The sequence below is a fragment of the Physella acuta genome, unplaced genomic scaffold, assembly GCF_028476545.2.
Source record: "Physella acuta isolate Inbredline_101_S28 unplaced genomic scaffold, ASM2847654v3 ptg001186l, whole genome shotgun sequence".
NCBI classification, from domain to species: Eukaryota; Metazoa; Mollusca; class Gastropoda; family Physidae; genus Physella; species Physella acuta.
Genome location: NW_026732703.1, coordinates 107823 through 122946, shown reverse-complemented (window position 1 = coordinate 122946; position 15124 = coordinate 107823). Strand labels below are relative to the sequence as shown.

The following is a 15124-nucleotide window of genomic DNA, read 5'->3' as shown; positions in this document are numbered from 1 at the left end:
GGAATGTTGAGTAGTTAGATTTCGGTTAATTTTACATGAGTCATTAAACACGTGTATGTTTAATTAGTGAGATATAATATATAACACTGTGTGGAAAATAGAAGCTAGAAATTTTTTAAGATTCAAAAAATTCCAGACAGAATATTTATGTCACTGTTCGTCCAGGAAGCTCATATTTAGAAAAAAAAAATTAGAATATATTTGGAACAGTCACAAAAAATCGTCTTTAAATTTTATAAAAACTATTCGAAAAAAATTTTTTTTTCTCCATTACTATTTGTTTGGACGAATTCTTTAAAAAAATTTCAGTGTATTAATTTTAGGGATTAAAGGAATTTTAATATTTCGTGGAAGGAGAAGTGTTTTCTTCGTCATCGATGGAAAAGCTGAGCATTGCTGTGACGTCATCGAAGTGGCTAAAAGTGATGAGTCTGGTCGTTGTGATGGGTATGCTGACGTCATTTCCGTTAGTACATGCCAGGATTGACTACAAGTGCTTGTTTGGACCAATAAGAACAGTAGTCGGTAAGTAGTACGTAGTTAGTGGTATATAGACAGTAAGAAGAAGTTCGCCGTTAGTGACACGTAGTAAGTAGCATATAGGCAGTAAGTAGCACGTAGTTAAAGGCACGTAGTAAATTGGACGTAGCCAGAAAGTAGTACATAGTTAGTAGTATATAGACAGTACGTAAGACGTATTTAGTGGTATATAGACAGTAAGTAGCACGTAGTAAGTAGTATATAGAGAGTAAGTAGCACGTAGTTAGTAGTATATAGAGAGTAAGTAGCACGTAGTTAGTAGTATATAGACAGTAGGTAGCACGTAGTTAGTAGTATATAGAGAGTAAATAGCACGTAGTTAGTAGTATATAGACAGTAAGAAGCACGTAGTTAGTAGTATATAGACAGCAAGTAGCATGTAGTAAGTAGTATATAGACAGTAAGTAGCACGTAGTTAAAAGTATATAGACAGTAAATAGCACGTATCTAATACTAGCACAACAGGTAGCCTGTAGCACCTAGACAGTAGGACGAACACAGTAGCACTTAGCACGCAGTCAGTAACAAGCAGTAAGTAGCATGTGTATACTTACAGTAGCATCTAGTTACGTGTACATTTTTACTTTCTCGTATATACGAAGTATAGAGGAAGTCTTGTAATCGTGCAAAAAAAAAAATCGACATTTTTGCAAATCTCGACGTTTTACACCTCCCTAAGTCGGAAAAACATAATTTTGCAATCTTTTCCGTATATATATATGTGTGTGTGTGTGTGTGTGTGTGTGTGTGTGTGTGTGTGTGTGTGTGTGTGTGTGTGTGTGTGTGTGTGTGTGTGTGTGTCTGTAAACACGTTGAGTACCATTACAGCTAGGTTGATGAAATTTCATATATAAGTATTTTATCAAAATCGTAGATCCCTTTCAACTTTTAAGCGATTTCCGATAACCGGAAGTGGTACTTTTTCTACTTTGAATTTTTCAAAAGCCTATAACTTGAGTACTGTTTCAGATAGATAAATGAAATTTTGAGTAATTTCCGTTGACCCGAAGTAGTAATTTACGTTATTTCCGATTTCTCAAAAAAAAAAACGCATGTGAATTTATAAAGTACTGATAATATCCCGCACTATTATGCACAAAATTTATTTGGCGTTCACTTGGTGTGCAATTCTTTTTTTTTACGAGATTCTATTCCATTATAAAAGTTTAAGTATTTAAGATGGATTAAAAATGATTTCTATATCCCGAGTTCCCATCCTTTTTAGTTTTCTATAAGAATATTCGAGAAAGTTTAGGTGAGATAACTCCCGGTTTATTACTTTCTACATTTTACAAAATAATGACACGCAGCGTACACACTGAGGTGTTATTAAATACATAAATTAAGCATCGTCACACAGAGAGAGAGAGAGAGAGAGGGAGAGATACACCCACACCCACCCACACACCGACACGTTTTCCTCAAACACATTCACACACACCACTTTTCTCAAACACTGTCACACACACACACACACACACACACACTTCTCACACGTCTAAACACCACGACACAATTTTTATATGACATTGCACCCCCCTACTAAACCCCCATTCTCTTCCATTATGTTGGTACCCATCACTTATTACGACACATTATCTCATCAACAAGTCCCTGTTGGTAATAAATTGCTTAATCTCCTTCGCAGGCTACCTCGTAGGGGAGTTTAACTTTTTAAAACTTTACTTTATTAGACATCTTTATTACACACTATGTGGAAGTTTCTCCCTTTCAACAAACTATGTGTGGTTTCGACGGTTGGGTGGGATGGTAGAGCTAGCGACTGCTAACATGAAAGTCTAGAGGTTGGATCCCGGACTACAAACTGTTGAGTCTACCCAGCTCTGATGGGTACCTGACTCACGTTAGGGAAACAAAAGCAGCTGGGTATAGTTCAGACCACATGATCCGTATGTATGTTAGGTTATTGAAAAAGATGAACTAGGCCTCATCTGACCGCGTGTCTTCGGCAGGAAAGGAAATAGTTGTTGATAATTCTTGATGATAAGTCTCTTTCAAATAAAGCATTACTGAAATTTTAAGTTTTCAAGCCGCTGGAATTAGTTGTGTATTTTAAAAGAATAGGAACTAGCTAGGTCTTTAATTTAACCCTAACACACGCATCAAAATTTTAACTCAAAATAACTGTGATGACGCTAGATTACGTCAGACATGTTTAGCAGATATAGGTTAGCAGAAACAGACTATAGGCCTAGTTGGTTGGTTAGAGAGGCCAATGGGCGCACAGGGCTGACCGGTCACGTGGGACGGTCAGCTGACCACTGAAGCGTGGGCCACTGTTAGGCCGGAGATCATGATTAGCTAGCGAGGGCAGAAGGTGTTAGGTTGTAGAATGGAGCAGACGTAGTTATGTAGAGAACAGTTAGAATGTAGATAGTGGTAGGATTGGTCATGGAAGGGCGTGTTAGTAGAGTTAGTAGTAGTAGTAGTAGATAGTATCTAACAGGCTAGTTAGATAGGAAATTGATTTATAATTTTAATAAAGAACTTTGTATTTGAAACGTGAACTGTGTTAATGGATTCATTCGTTTCGCCTTCTTAAAAATCCCCACCCTCACAATAACCTAACTTTAAACATTCATGGACGAAGTTTCAATTTTGCACCACTACCTATATATATATATATATATTACACACACAAACACACACACGCACGCACACACGCAAACAAGCACACACACACACACATATATATGTATATATATATATATATATATATATATATATATATATATATATATATATATATATATATATATATATATATATATATATATATATATATACTAGCTGCATCCCGTGCTCCGCCACGGTAAATCTTTTTTAAATGTACCAACTTGGGAACAGAACAAAACTAAACACAACACAAACGAACGCAAAAAAAAAACGAAAAAACAAACACAACACTCATAACATAAACACAATTTCAATGCAATCATAAAGGCATATTGCTCACAGTCTAGCCCGTAGCGCCAAATCGCGCCCTTTCCGGTGATTTGCACCCCCCTCAAACTTTCGATTTGCACCCCTTCCCCCCCCCCCCCCCCCACCCGCCCTAAAACTTTCGATTTCCACCCCCCCTCGCAAATTTTTTCCAACGCACTTTGGCGCCCCCTAGGGTCGTCACCCGGGGACATATGCCCCCCCCCCCCTCGCTACGACTCTCCTATAAAACCCGAAAGATATAATAATAATTAGAAAACAGTATAAATAATAGGCAGTATTTAAAATATCCGTGTTTTACCTACAATATTTCACTTTATCCATTCACGCATTTTTTTCCAGTACTTTAAATTTTAAAAATTTACAATAGAGTTTCATAACTAAAACCATTGCGCACCTAATGAACGTGATGACGCGTCTATAATACTGCTGAATAGTTGATTAAAAATTATAAGTAATAAACAGTAGGGCCTACATTCAGTGAATAAAATAAATAAAAGATTGCCTTTTATCAATCCATGCTAATTATAATTTTCTAACAATAATTTCCTCTTACACATCCGAATAATTTGCATTCACATTTTGCTAATTATATTATTGCAACACTAATTCCTTCTATGACGAACGTATATTTGCATTCACATTTTTATTAGCGTGAGTTTAATGTATTTTTAAATTACCTCCTTTGTCAAAATTAGAAAAGAGTTAAATTAATTTGATTTTTCTACCCTACTGTTATTATGTTATTAAAATGTATCCACTTTTTCTGGGAACCTAAACGAAAATGATATTTGACATTAATCTTTTTAATACGTTTTAGCAGTTTGCGTGTATTTAATATTTTCTTGACGTTATGCGAAAGAGTAAAAACCGTGGCAATTATAAAATAGCTCTATGCCGCTATATAAACAAACCCTACTCTAATTCTTATATTAAGACACTGCGGTGCACTGAAAAGCACAGCATGGTGCGAATGTTTACTTTTATGGTTCCAAAAGCTATAGCGATGACAGAAGGAAGGAAGGAAGGACTGACACACTACCAGCAGCGTTATATTATAGATATATATATTTATTTATTTATTTATTTATATATATATATATATATATATACATTCGACGTCTGTTACGTGCGCATATTTTAAAATACCACAGCGAGATTTAGGGTTCGTTAAACTCTGTACACAAACAGTTACGGTTTATTAACCTGCTAATTAATGTGCATCTTCGAGGGTAATTAGATTCTACCAGTTGCTTGATTATCTTGTATTTGGATTGGAGTTGTTTTTATTACATGTTGTGACTCCCAATTAAATTAATTGTAGACTGAAATGGACGAATAATCATCGTGTTAATTTATTTTCATTTTTTGTTTCGGAGAGGGTTCTTCATGTGGAAATGGGGACGTGTTAGGAATGTTTTATAAAACCAAAAATACTTTTGCGAAAACAAAGACCTAAACTTCGACATTTGAAAAATGGACATCGGTTGTTTTTTTCGGGTTCAGATGCTATCATTATTATTTGGATAAGCGTAACTTCGTGAAAGTCCCATATTTTTCCAACTGATGTCTGGAAACATTTAAAGCTGATTGAACTCAATGCTGAGTTTGTTATACAGAAATAAATGATCTATGTGTTGTCTATTTTAGTGGTGAATACTAAGATACACTGAATGATTGAAGATTTGAATTGTTCTTCTTCTTCGTTCTTAATTGTAATATTGGAAAGTTTTTCCAACATTACAATTCATCATTACATGTCAACATATTATTAGCTATCTGACACGCTGGCTCTGAAGTCATTCTGCTTTTCAGGGGCAACTCTCCAGACAGCCGTAGTTTTCATTTCGGAGTTCTCTTTCTTTTAGTTGCGGTCCCCAGCTAACGAGCCTCATCAGCCCGGGGTCCGAATTCGGGACTTTCAGAGTCAGCAATCATAACCTATCCCGCCAGCCCCATTGAGCTAAATTGAATGATTGAAGATTGATGCACATGGGATGGTTAAAGATTTACAAAAAAAAATTCATAAAAAACGTTTTAATAACAAGCTTTTATGTAACAATGCACTAAAAAGTAGAAAATAAATTATACACTACTATTTAAATAACTATAAAGAAAAGCGTGGGTCACTTTAGTATCTATTGGATACCTTTACTAATGTTAAGGAAGACACCCACGCTTTTCTTTATAGTTATTTAAATAGTAGTCTATAATTTATTTTCTACTTTTTAGTGCATTGTTACATAAAAGCTTGTTATTAAAACGTTTTTTATGAATTTATTTTTTCAGTATTTTACATGATTTTTTACAATAGAGTTACATGACTAAAAACCATTGCGCGCCTACTGAACATCACGTTCAGTAGGCGCGCAATGGTTTTTGAACGCAGCCATTACGTGATGGCGCAGCTATTGAAGGTGATGACGCGTGTGGTGTGGTTGGATAGACATGCCTACTAATTCGGTCCAAATTTTAATTAATTAATAAAAAATTAATTAGGCATCCAATTAAGTCAAATTTAGTTTCAGATTGCATTGTCTTCATGTCTTGACCCACGTGCCAACTGTGAATCGTGTCGGTCAAGTAGAAGTTTCCGAATTTTCACTCCTGCGTTTCTATCTAGACAGACTGACGACAGAGGAAGTGAGTTAAATAAAAGCTTGTAAAAAAAAAATTCATAAAAAACGTTTTAATAACAAGCTTTTATGTAATGATGCACTAAAAAGTAGAAAATAAATTATACACTACTATTTAAATAACTATAAAGAAAAGCGTGGGTCACTTTAGTATCTATTGGATACCTTTAATAATGTTAAGGAAGACACCCACGCTTTTCTTTATAGTTATTTAAATAGTAGTCTATAATTTATTTTCTACTTTTTAGTGCATCATTACATAAAAGCTTGTTATTAAAACGTTTTTTATGAATTTTTTTTTCAGTACTTTACATGTTTTATTTACAATAGAGTTACATGACTAAAAACCATTGCGCGCCTACTGAACATCACGTTCAGTAGGCGCGCAATGGTTTTTGAACGCAGCCATTACGTGATGGCGCAGCTATTGAAGGTGATGACGCGTGTGGTGTGGTTGGCTAGACATGCCTACTAATTCGGTCCAAATTTTTAGTAATTCATAAAAAATTAATTAGGCATCCAATTAAGTCAAATTTAGTTTCAGATTGCATTGTCTTCATGTCTTGACCCACGTGCCAACTGTGAATCGTATCGGTCAAGTAGAAGTGTCCGAATTTTCACTCCTGCGTTTCCGTTTATTTTTTGCTTCGTTTTTTTGGTAAGAATATAACTGATCTTTGTTTTTATTTTTCGCTTGTTATTTTATTTCATTTTTTGTGTGTGCGAAAAATGATCTGTGATTAAATGTCGTTTCTCTATTTTATTTATATTTTTTTGGGTAGGAAAACAGATATCTGATTCAGCACTTTCTTTCAAAGCCAGACATTCAAAAAGTCATTTTTCAAAAACTTCAGCAAATTTTTGTTTCTTGCATTATGATTTGTTTTTTGTATGACGTCACACGCATATTTAAAACTTGTCCAGGAGATAGTGCAACGTGAAGATTTCCATCAGAAACAAAAGATGTGTGGGTGAATGTGTGTGTGGTTGTGTGGGGGGTGTGTGGGTGGATGTGTGTGTGGGTGGATGTGTGGGTGGTTGTGTGTGTGGGTGGATGTGTGGGTGGTTGTGTGGGTGGATGTGTGTGTGGTTGTGTGGGTGGATGTGTGTGTGGGTGGATGTGTGGGTGGTTGTGTGGGTTAATTTGTGGATGTATATGTGTGTGGTTGTGTGGGTGGATGTGTGGGTGAATGTGTGTGTGGTTGTGTGGGTTAATTTGTGGATGTATATGTGTGTGGTTGTGTGGGTGGATGTGTTGGTGAATGTGTGTGTGGTTGTGTGGGTTAATTTGTGGATGTATATGTGTGTGGTTGTGTGGGTGGATGTGTTGGTGAATGTGTGTGTGGTTGTGTGGATTAATTTATGGGTTTATATGTGTGTGGTTGTGTGGGTGGATGTGTGGGTGAATGTGTGTGTGGTTGTGTGGATTTATGTGTGGGTGGATGTGTGCAGAGTTTCTTCCAGACATCTCTTCGACCGCCTCACGAACGAAATGACATTTATATAATTTATATTATAGAACATATACACTTTTAACAGTGTCCGCCCCCCCCCCCCGAAGAGTCTACCACCCCCGCGAAAATTTCAAGTGCCCCCCCCCCCCAGAGACAAAAGTCTGGAAGAAACACTGGATGTGTGGGTGGTTGTGTGGATGGATATGTGGGTGGAAGTGTGGGTGGATGTGTAGACGCGTGTATAATATCAGAAGAGTTTAGATGCTAACATAAAAACTTTGTGACGAGCCAACTAATTACTTTACACTATCCCTAGTGTAAGCGTCAAATGACACCAAAGCGCATTAAAAAAACATGCACAACACTCTCTATCCCAGGGTAATCGCTCAAAGTGCTAAGAAAGGTCAAAATCTTGTCAACCAATCTTCCTGACTTTTTTTTTCGAAATTTAAAACAATTTTTTATTTTAAAAAGCTCTTCGGTGTTCTATAATAATGTTGGATTAGTTAAATATTTTAAAAGCTAATCTTATATATTCTGGTAATGGATTAGTTTAAATCATTTTAAACTTAAGAATTATCTGTTCTTAATATTATAGATACGTTTAAGATATATTAAAAGCTAGAGGTATCTGTTATAATAATGGATAGTTTAAGATATTTTAAAAGTTATGGTTATGTGTTCTGTGGATTAATTTAATATATTTTCTGAGCTATAGTTATCTTTTCTGATAATGGGTTAGTTTAAGATATATTAAAATTAGATACTGTTCAAAGCAGCCAGATAAACGTATCTATTTTGGTGTTGCATTTCTAATACTTTGATAGAACTGCTAGCTTTAACATATTAGACAATGCAGAGGCGTAGCGACGGAGGGGGGGGGGCAAGGGTGCGGACCGCACCGGGTGACACCATTTAGGGGGGTGACACCAAGGCAAAAAATAGCAAAATATATAGAGAAAAACTTGAGGGAGTGGGTGCTAATCAAAAGTTTGAGGGGGGGGGGGGGTGCAAATCGAAAATTTGAAAGTTTGTTCCCGGGAATGGTCGCTACGCCTCTGGGGGGGGGGGGGTGACACCATTAAGTGCCGCACCGGGTGACACCCGACCTCGCTACGCCAATGAGACAATGACCGTTTTAATATAAACTTTGGACATATATTGTTCAATAGTTAACAGAGCAAAGGGTTGGGGATGGAAAATCGAGAGAGGTGGTGTAAATAAAACGGAGAGGGGGGAGCTGATTAGAGAGGTACTGCAGAAGGTTGAACAAGTGCGCGTGAAAGAGAGAGGCTGTTTGATAAATAAGTTAAGAAATGTAATCTATCTATATATATAATTCTCTTCTTGGAGACGCTAGAAAACAAGCTGTCAGCGCGCTCCCTACCACCCCCACCCCTACATTGTCTGGTGAGCTGTGGTTCACGCTAAATGTTTACATTCGTAGAGCCGGGTTTATTGACGGCTATTCGTGGCAGATAATTTAGTTTGAAACGATTTTAAACTTAGGGGAGGTAACTAAGAGGAGGCTGCTTTCACGGGGGGGGGGGGGGGGTAGGGTTTGGGGAAAGGAGGGGGGGGGGGGTATCGTCCTTAACGAGCTACTGATAGTGTTTTAAAGCAAATAAATTCAGTGGCAGCATTGGTACTGTCGAATTCACAAATTATGAATTACTGAAAAGTAGAAAATAAAACAACCAAATAGCGGCGTATGATACGCCGCGGGTCGGCTCGTTAAATGAATTCAGCTTTATACGAGAAACTCCTAGCTACGTAACGCTACAGTTAATACTAAACAATACACCCATACCAAACGAAAACAAACAAAAGTATTGTTGGCCCATCGGATCATTAAATTTCACTTTAACCCCGCGACTAAACGAGTGTAAATATTGATGTAGAGAAGACAGTAAAACAAGCTTTACAGACGTACCGTAAACAACGTAAAAAACGTAAAACGAATTCATTATCTTAAAATAACGACGGCTTGAATAATTAATTTGCGTGGTTGATTAGGAGATCACGTGATAAGGGTGGTTCCCATGTTGCAACAATCACTGGGTGATTTGGATTGAGATTTAATGACTGGATTGTTATTATAATTACGTTGTGATGCTAAGGCTGGTCATTTATTTGTTGCACAATTTGTAGTTGTGTGTTGTACTATGTTAATGCATTAGCACCGTCTACCTAAGGTTGTCAACTCTGTCTCATTTATAAACCCTTTGTGAGAATATGTTGTTGTTGTTTTTTTTTTTACATAATTTTCCAATTAGGTTATGAAGTTTATTTTCGTTTTGTAATATGTTTGCTTATTGTATGAATTTGTGTGTTTGTGCGATTTATCATGACAAATCTATGGTTATACTTTGAATTATACTAACTAATCCAATGTCGGTTGTATATGCAGTGGCGATAGCTGAACCTAATGTCCTTGTACATCCTTTTTCCTTTCCTTTTCACCCCCCCCCCCTCCTTTCTCGCGACGCTCCCCCCCCCCCTCCCCAATGTTTCTATAATAAGAACACTCTATATGAACTAATCCTCGCTTCTCTCTCCATAAACTGTTGCAACAGCCAGACACCCCCCCCCCACTCCCCATTCCCTTTTTTAAAAATACGGAATGAAATCTAATCCCCATAACCATAAGAATAACGTAAACTTGTTTTTTTTACAGCGTTTAAAATACGTATAATAAGTCTCCACACTTTCCGCGCTCACTCTCCGAACCCAGCGCTACATTCTCACCCCTCCCCCCCCCCCCCCCCATCTTACAGTCCTCCATTACTAACGTAGGTTTTACACTATTTAAAATACATACTATGAGTCAGGACCCTTCCATCGCTACAATCACCCCCTCCCCCCACACCCCAGTCCCCCATTACATAATGTGAGGTCCCTGGCTTTGGAGCACTAACATACTTAAACCAACTGTCATCGCCTGATACAATTCACAACTTAGGATGGATTAAAGATTAGCTTAATTCCATAACGCGTTTCCGCTAGCCATTCAATATCAGCCTAAATCAAACTATTAGGCAAAACACTTTAGCTATTTAATCCGTACACATTTTTTTTTATTTAGGTCTAGTGTCAAGTATTATGGATTTTTTTTTTTGATGCAGTGTATGTTCGTTTAGAAGGATACAATTTCAATTACTTTGGAAATGTTTTCATTAGTAAAAGCATCAAATATATATTTGCAGTATCAAACTTTTTTTGGGAATCTTAAATTACGTATCCACACCTAATATACTTTTAATGTGTTGTTGACTTGCTTTGAAATGAGAGTACTTTGAATATTATCGAAAGCTCTTTTGAAATGTGAACATTTTTTTTTTATAAAGGGGACGTGATAGAGATGGTTTTAAATTTTCTTAGTAATTGAAGGCTTAGCTTCAAATGAAAGTTTATTTTCCTAAGGTGATTTTAATTGAGTTGTTAATGGTGACCGTATAACATATATTCAAGTGTCCCAATGTTAAACCTAAAATTATTCTGTATTAAAGAATGCAGAAAAGTATACATACAACCTTCGTACGCCCTCATATGTTGACATAAAAACTTGCGCCATTCGTATTGTCATACTCACATAAACAAACATTTTCTTCCATTAGGTTGTACTCATTTTTTCTTTCAGACCTTTTTCTCCGGGGGGGGGGCACTTGATATTTTCGGGAGGGGGGCGGACTAAATTTTCCGGGGGGGGGGGACGACGACAATGGCACACTGATATAAGTATATATATATTTCCTGTATACATTCCATTTCCTTCGGGGAAAAGGGGGGGGGAGGGTACTTGATATTTTCGGGAGAGGGGGCGAACTAATTTTTCCGAGGGGGGGGGGGGGACGACGACGACACACTGATATAAGTATATATATTTCCTGTATAAATTCCATTTCCTTCGGGGAATGGTTAGGGTTAGGGAAGGGGGGGGGGGGTTAGTACCCCCCCCCCCCCCGAAGAGATGACTGGAAGAAACTCTGTATGTATTCCTAATGTCCGCTGCAAACATCAACCATAAGGTCTCTACAGTCCAGTGTGAGTCTTGGCCTTCTACGCCACCTTCTTCCACTCAGACTTATTTACTGTTCTTTTTCAAAAATCTGGGCATCAAGTTGGCTTAATTCTGTTTCTACGTCATCAAACCATCTCAATTGAGGCCTGCATTTTGATTTTTTTTTTCGACTATGTTTTTATCTAATAATTCCTTCACCACTTTTGTTTGGCATAACTTCTTAGTTTTATTTCTACCACTTTGTAAAGCATATTTTTTCCAAATATTTTGCCCGGATATACTGAATATATAACTACCACCATTAGACTAGTCTTACACACTAAAACATATTTTCTTACATATCATGGTTATAAGGTATTGACGACACAACAGCGACACTACACTAGACTTACACACTAAACCAAATCTTTTCCACCATTATCTGACCAACCTTACCAATTTCTCTTGGGAATAGAACTAGTAAGTCTCGTTCTCTCTCGCTTAAAATTGGAAATCTTGTTAGCCGGGAAGAGATATAAATTTTTCAAACTAAATTGATTCCCATTGATAACAAAAACATGGCTGCGATTTTTTTTTCTTTAAGATTTTAAAATACCTAGAGTACCCACAATGCCTTAATTATTAATTTTTTTTACTAATAATATAATTAAATTAAGTGCCGGTAGACCTAGGCTATTAATATTATATCAATAGTATTGCATGACAATGTTTTATGAACTCGTATAAATAATAACAAAACTGTAGGCTTTAAAAAATAAAAATCTCAATTTGGCGTAGGCTAAATCTTTTTATTAAACTAGCCTGCATCTTGTAGTCTATCATTACTTTTTATTTTTAAGTATTTTAAATCAGAATAACTTAACAATAACGGAAAGAAATTTTGCTATTTCTTTTTAATTTTTAGCGATTTAATAAAAAAAAAAATTCTCATTTGGTTTGAAAATAGGCATACTACCTGGCGAATACGAGAACGAGAATTTGTTGACCTACTTACAAGCCCTATTCCCCTTGCATATTTTCCCCAGAATTAGCTATGTTTCACTTAAACCACTTCCCTACTTTTTAAAATTCCGACACACAAACACCCAATTAAACAATTATGCTAATTACCTCTCCCCACCATTTCGTCCGCAGCCCCAGACGGTCGCGTGCACGAGTTCTGCCACACACAGATGGCTCACCCCAGTCAGTTTATGGACAAGGGTGAGTTCATCGAGGGCACCAAGGACGGCATCTGCTACGAGTGTGTCTGTGAGGACGGGATTGGCCTGGCTTGCTGCGAGTGAGTACCGTTTCGATGGAGGTCTGTAAGACGTCGCTGAGTTCACTCAGCTCTGATGGGTACCTGACTTATGTTGGGGAAAGTAAAGGCGGTTGGGCACAATGCTGACCACATTATATGTTCATATTCCCTGGTCATGAATCAGATGAACTCTATGCCACATGAATCGTATGATACAGCAGGGGAACTACTTTATTGTATTGTAGAGGAATTTAAGGGGTCGTCCATTCCTTTGATAGTGGAGATTAATTCTCACAGTATGACTTACGTAAAATGGGTGGGGGGTTTAAAAATTCATAAAGTATAACGTCACACTTTTGTAATTTAAAAAGTCAAATTTTAAAAACGTAAAAATATTATTTATTTTGCATTTTTTGAAAGAAGAGTATGTAAAAGAAAGTGTCAGTATTCTTCATTTAGACTCAGCTCAGTTAATATTTTCAATAAAAAAAAAAAAAACACGTGTATAAAAAAACAATTACAAATCGTTACGACATGTTAGGAAGGGCCCGGCCTAATCGATGAAGGGGGGGGGGGGGGGGAGGAGAGACAATCTTAAAACAAGGATGAACATATTACAAGAGCGAGTGTTTAAAAAATATAAAATTACTCCTACAAAATTATTCAAACAATGTTCCCAATTTCGATTACATCATGATTTAAATCTTAAAATTCGGAACTTAATTTTAAAAATGTATTCTTAATCTAACGTTTACCAATGTAACTACAATCTATATTTTTGCCACAGTATCCTACAGAGCAGTTAAAATAAAGATGTATTGAAGTTACATTGTTTTCCAAATCGTTTCTTTTCTAATTTTTTGTTTGCTTAAAGGTCATCCTCACGCTTTTTAAAACAGTTTTTACCTCCCCCACCCAATCGTCACACATCGTCACAAAACGCCACACCCATTCTCCCCTAACGCCGCCACACTCAAGTCTACAACCCGACTCTAAATTTTAAATTAATTTTTTAAAACAGCGATTTTTTTCTAAAATATTACTGATCCGGATCGACGCTGTATATACTTATATATATATATATATATATATATATATATATATATATATATATATATATATATATATATATATATATAGATAGATAGATAGATATAGATATATATAGATATATATAGATATATATTTACAAATCAAAATATTTTTAAAAAAAAACGAGAAATAATAGTTTATATTTAATTTTAAACATTAATTTTTATGAGGTCAAATTGTTTTGTTACACATTCTGACCCCACTTCCCCAATTGTTACACATAAAAGTACGTAACCCCCCCCCCCCTCTCTCTCTCTCTCTCTCTCTCTCTCCTCTTTAGGAGCATGAAGTGATTTCTGGACAACCCCTTAAATAAATTGTATCTCTGCGGAGAAAGAACTCCTACACCCTAGAGTTAGCCAATCTATTGTCCGAATCTATCGCCTAATTAGCCAGTCCGCAGCTCAACTGGCTCTTTCTGTCCACAGGTGTCCAAGGAAACGGCGCCGTGGATGACGGGTCAGCTGATCCACTGGATGAAGCATGGATGATGGATGACTGGATGCAAAGGGGCACATCCCGAAATAGTTTTTTTGTCCTTAGATCTCATTTATGTAACAGTTTTTTTAATATATATTTTGAAGGAAGGGTAAAACAAAAATAGGGGAGAGAAGCAGGGACAAGGGAAATAATAAATTGTCCAAAAACTAGTTTTCACATAGCGTTTCCAAAAGAAATATTACGAAGTTTTTAACGGGAGTTATATTAATGTTTTTCAGCAAAACTTATTCATATGGCTATTAGAATGTGAAATAAAAGAAAGGCTTAAGTTCAAGATATAATTTTTACTAAAAAAAATTGTTACAAATTTTTCAACTAATGATCCACGTCAGATTCCAAATACCTAGTACAATTGATAGTAAGTACATTTTTTTTTTAAATTGACCTCTTGAAAATAGTTATGCAGTTATATAAAAATAAGTGTATTATGGTTATGGGTGTCTTAAGTATATCTTTTTAAAAAGGTAATAATGTAACAGGTTAACTTGTATACGCCGAGGGTGCATCTAGAAACTACCATTTAAAAAGGTGGGTGTGTGGGAGGGGGGGGGGGGTCAATGATTGGACCTCTCCATGGTACAATTTTTGTGTAGTCGATTTACAGTAGTGGGTATTTAAACCGTTATCATAACGCTCAAATGTGGGGGAAAAGAATGATGCTCATCAAAAACGT

The 15124-nt window shown here is 36.4% G+C and overlaps 1 protein-coding gene across 1 annotated transcript; it reads left to right on the top strand.

The window, feature by feature from the left end:
* Positions 1 to 249: 249 nt before the first annotated feature.
* LOC131956926 (uncharacterized) lies at positions 250 to 14468 on the top strand. The gene is made up of 3 exons (XM_059321561.1): positions 250 to 525; positions 12750 to 12897; positions 14379 to 14468. The coding sequence occupies exons 1-3, from the start codon at positions 378 to 380 to the stop codon at positions 14404 to 14406; spliced, it is 324 nt and encodes a 107-aa protein (XP_059177544.1). The 5' UTR covers positions 250 to 377; the 3' UTR covers positions 14407 to 14468.
* The last annotated feature ends 656 nt before the right edge of the window (positions 14469 to 15124 follow it).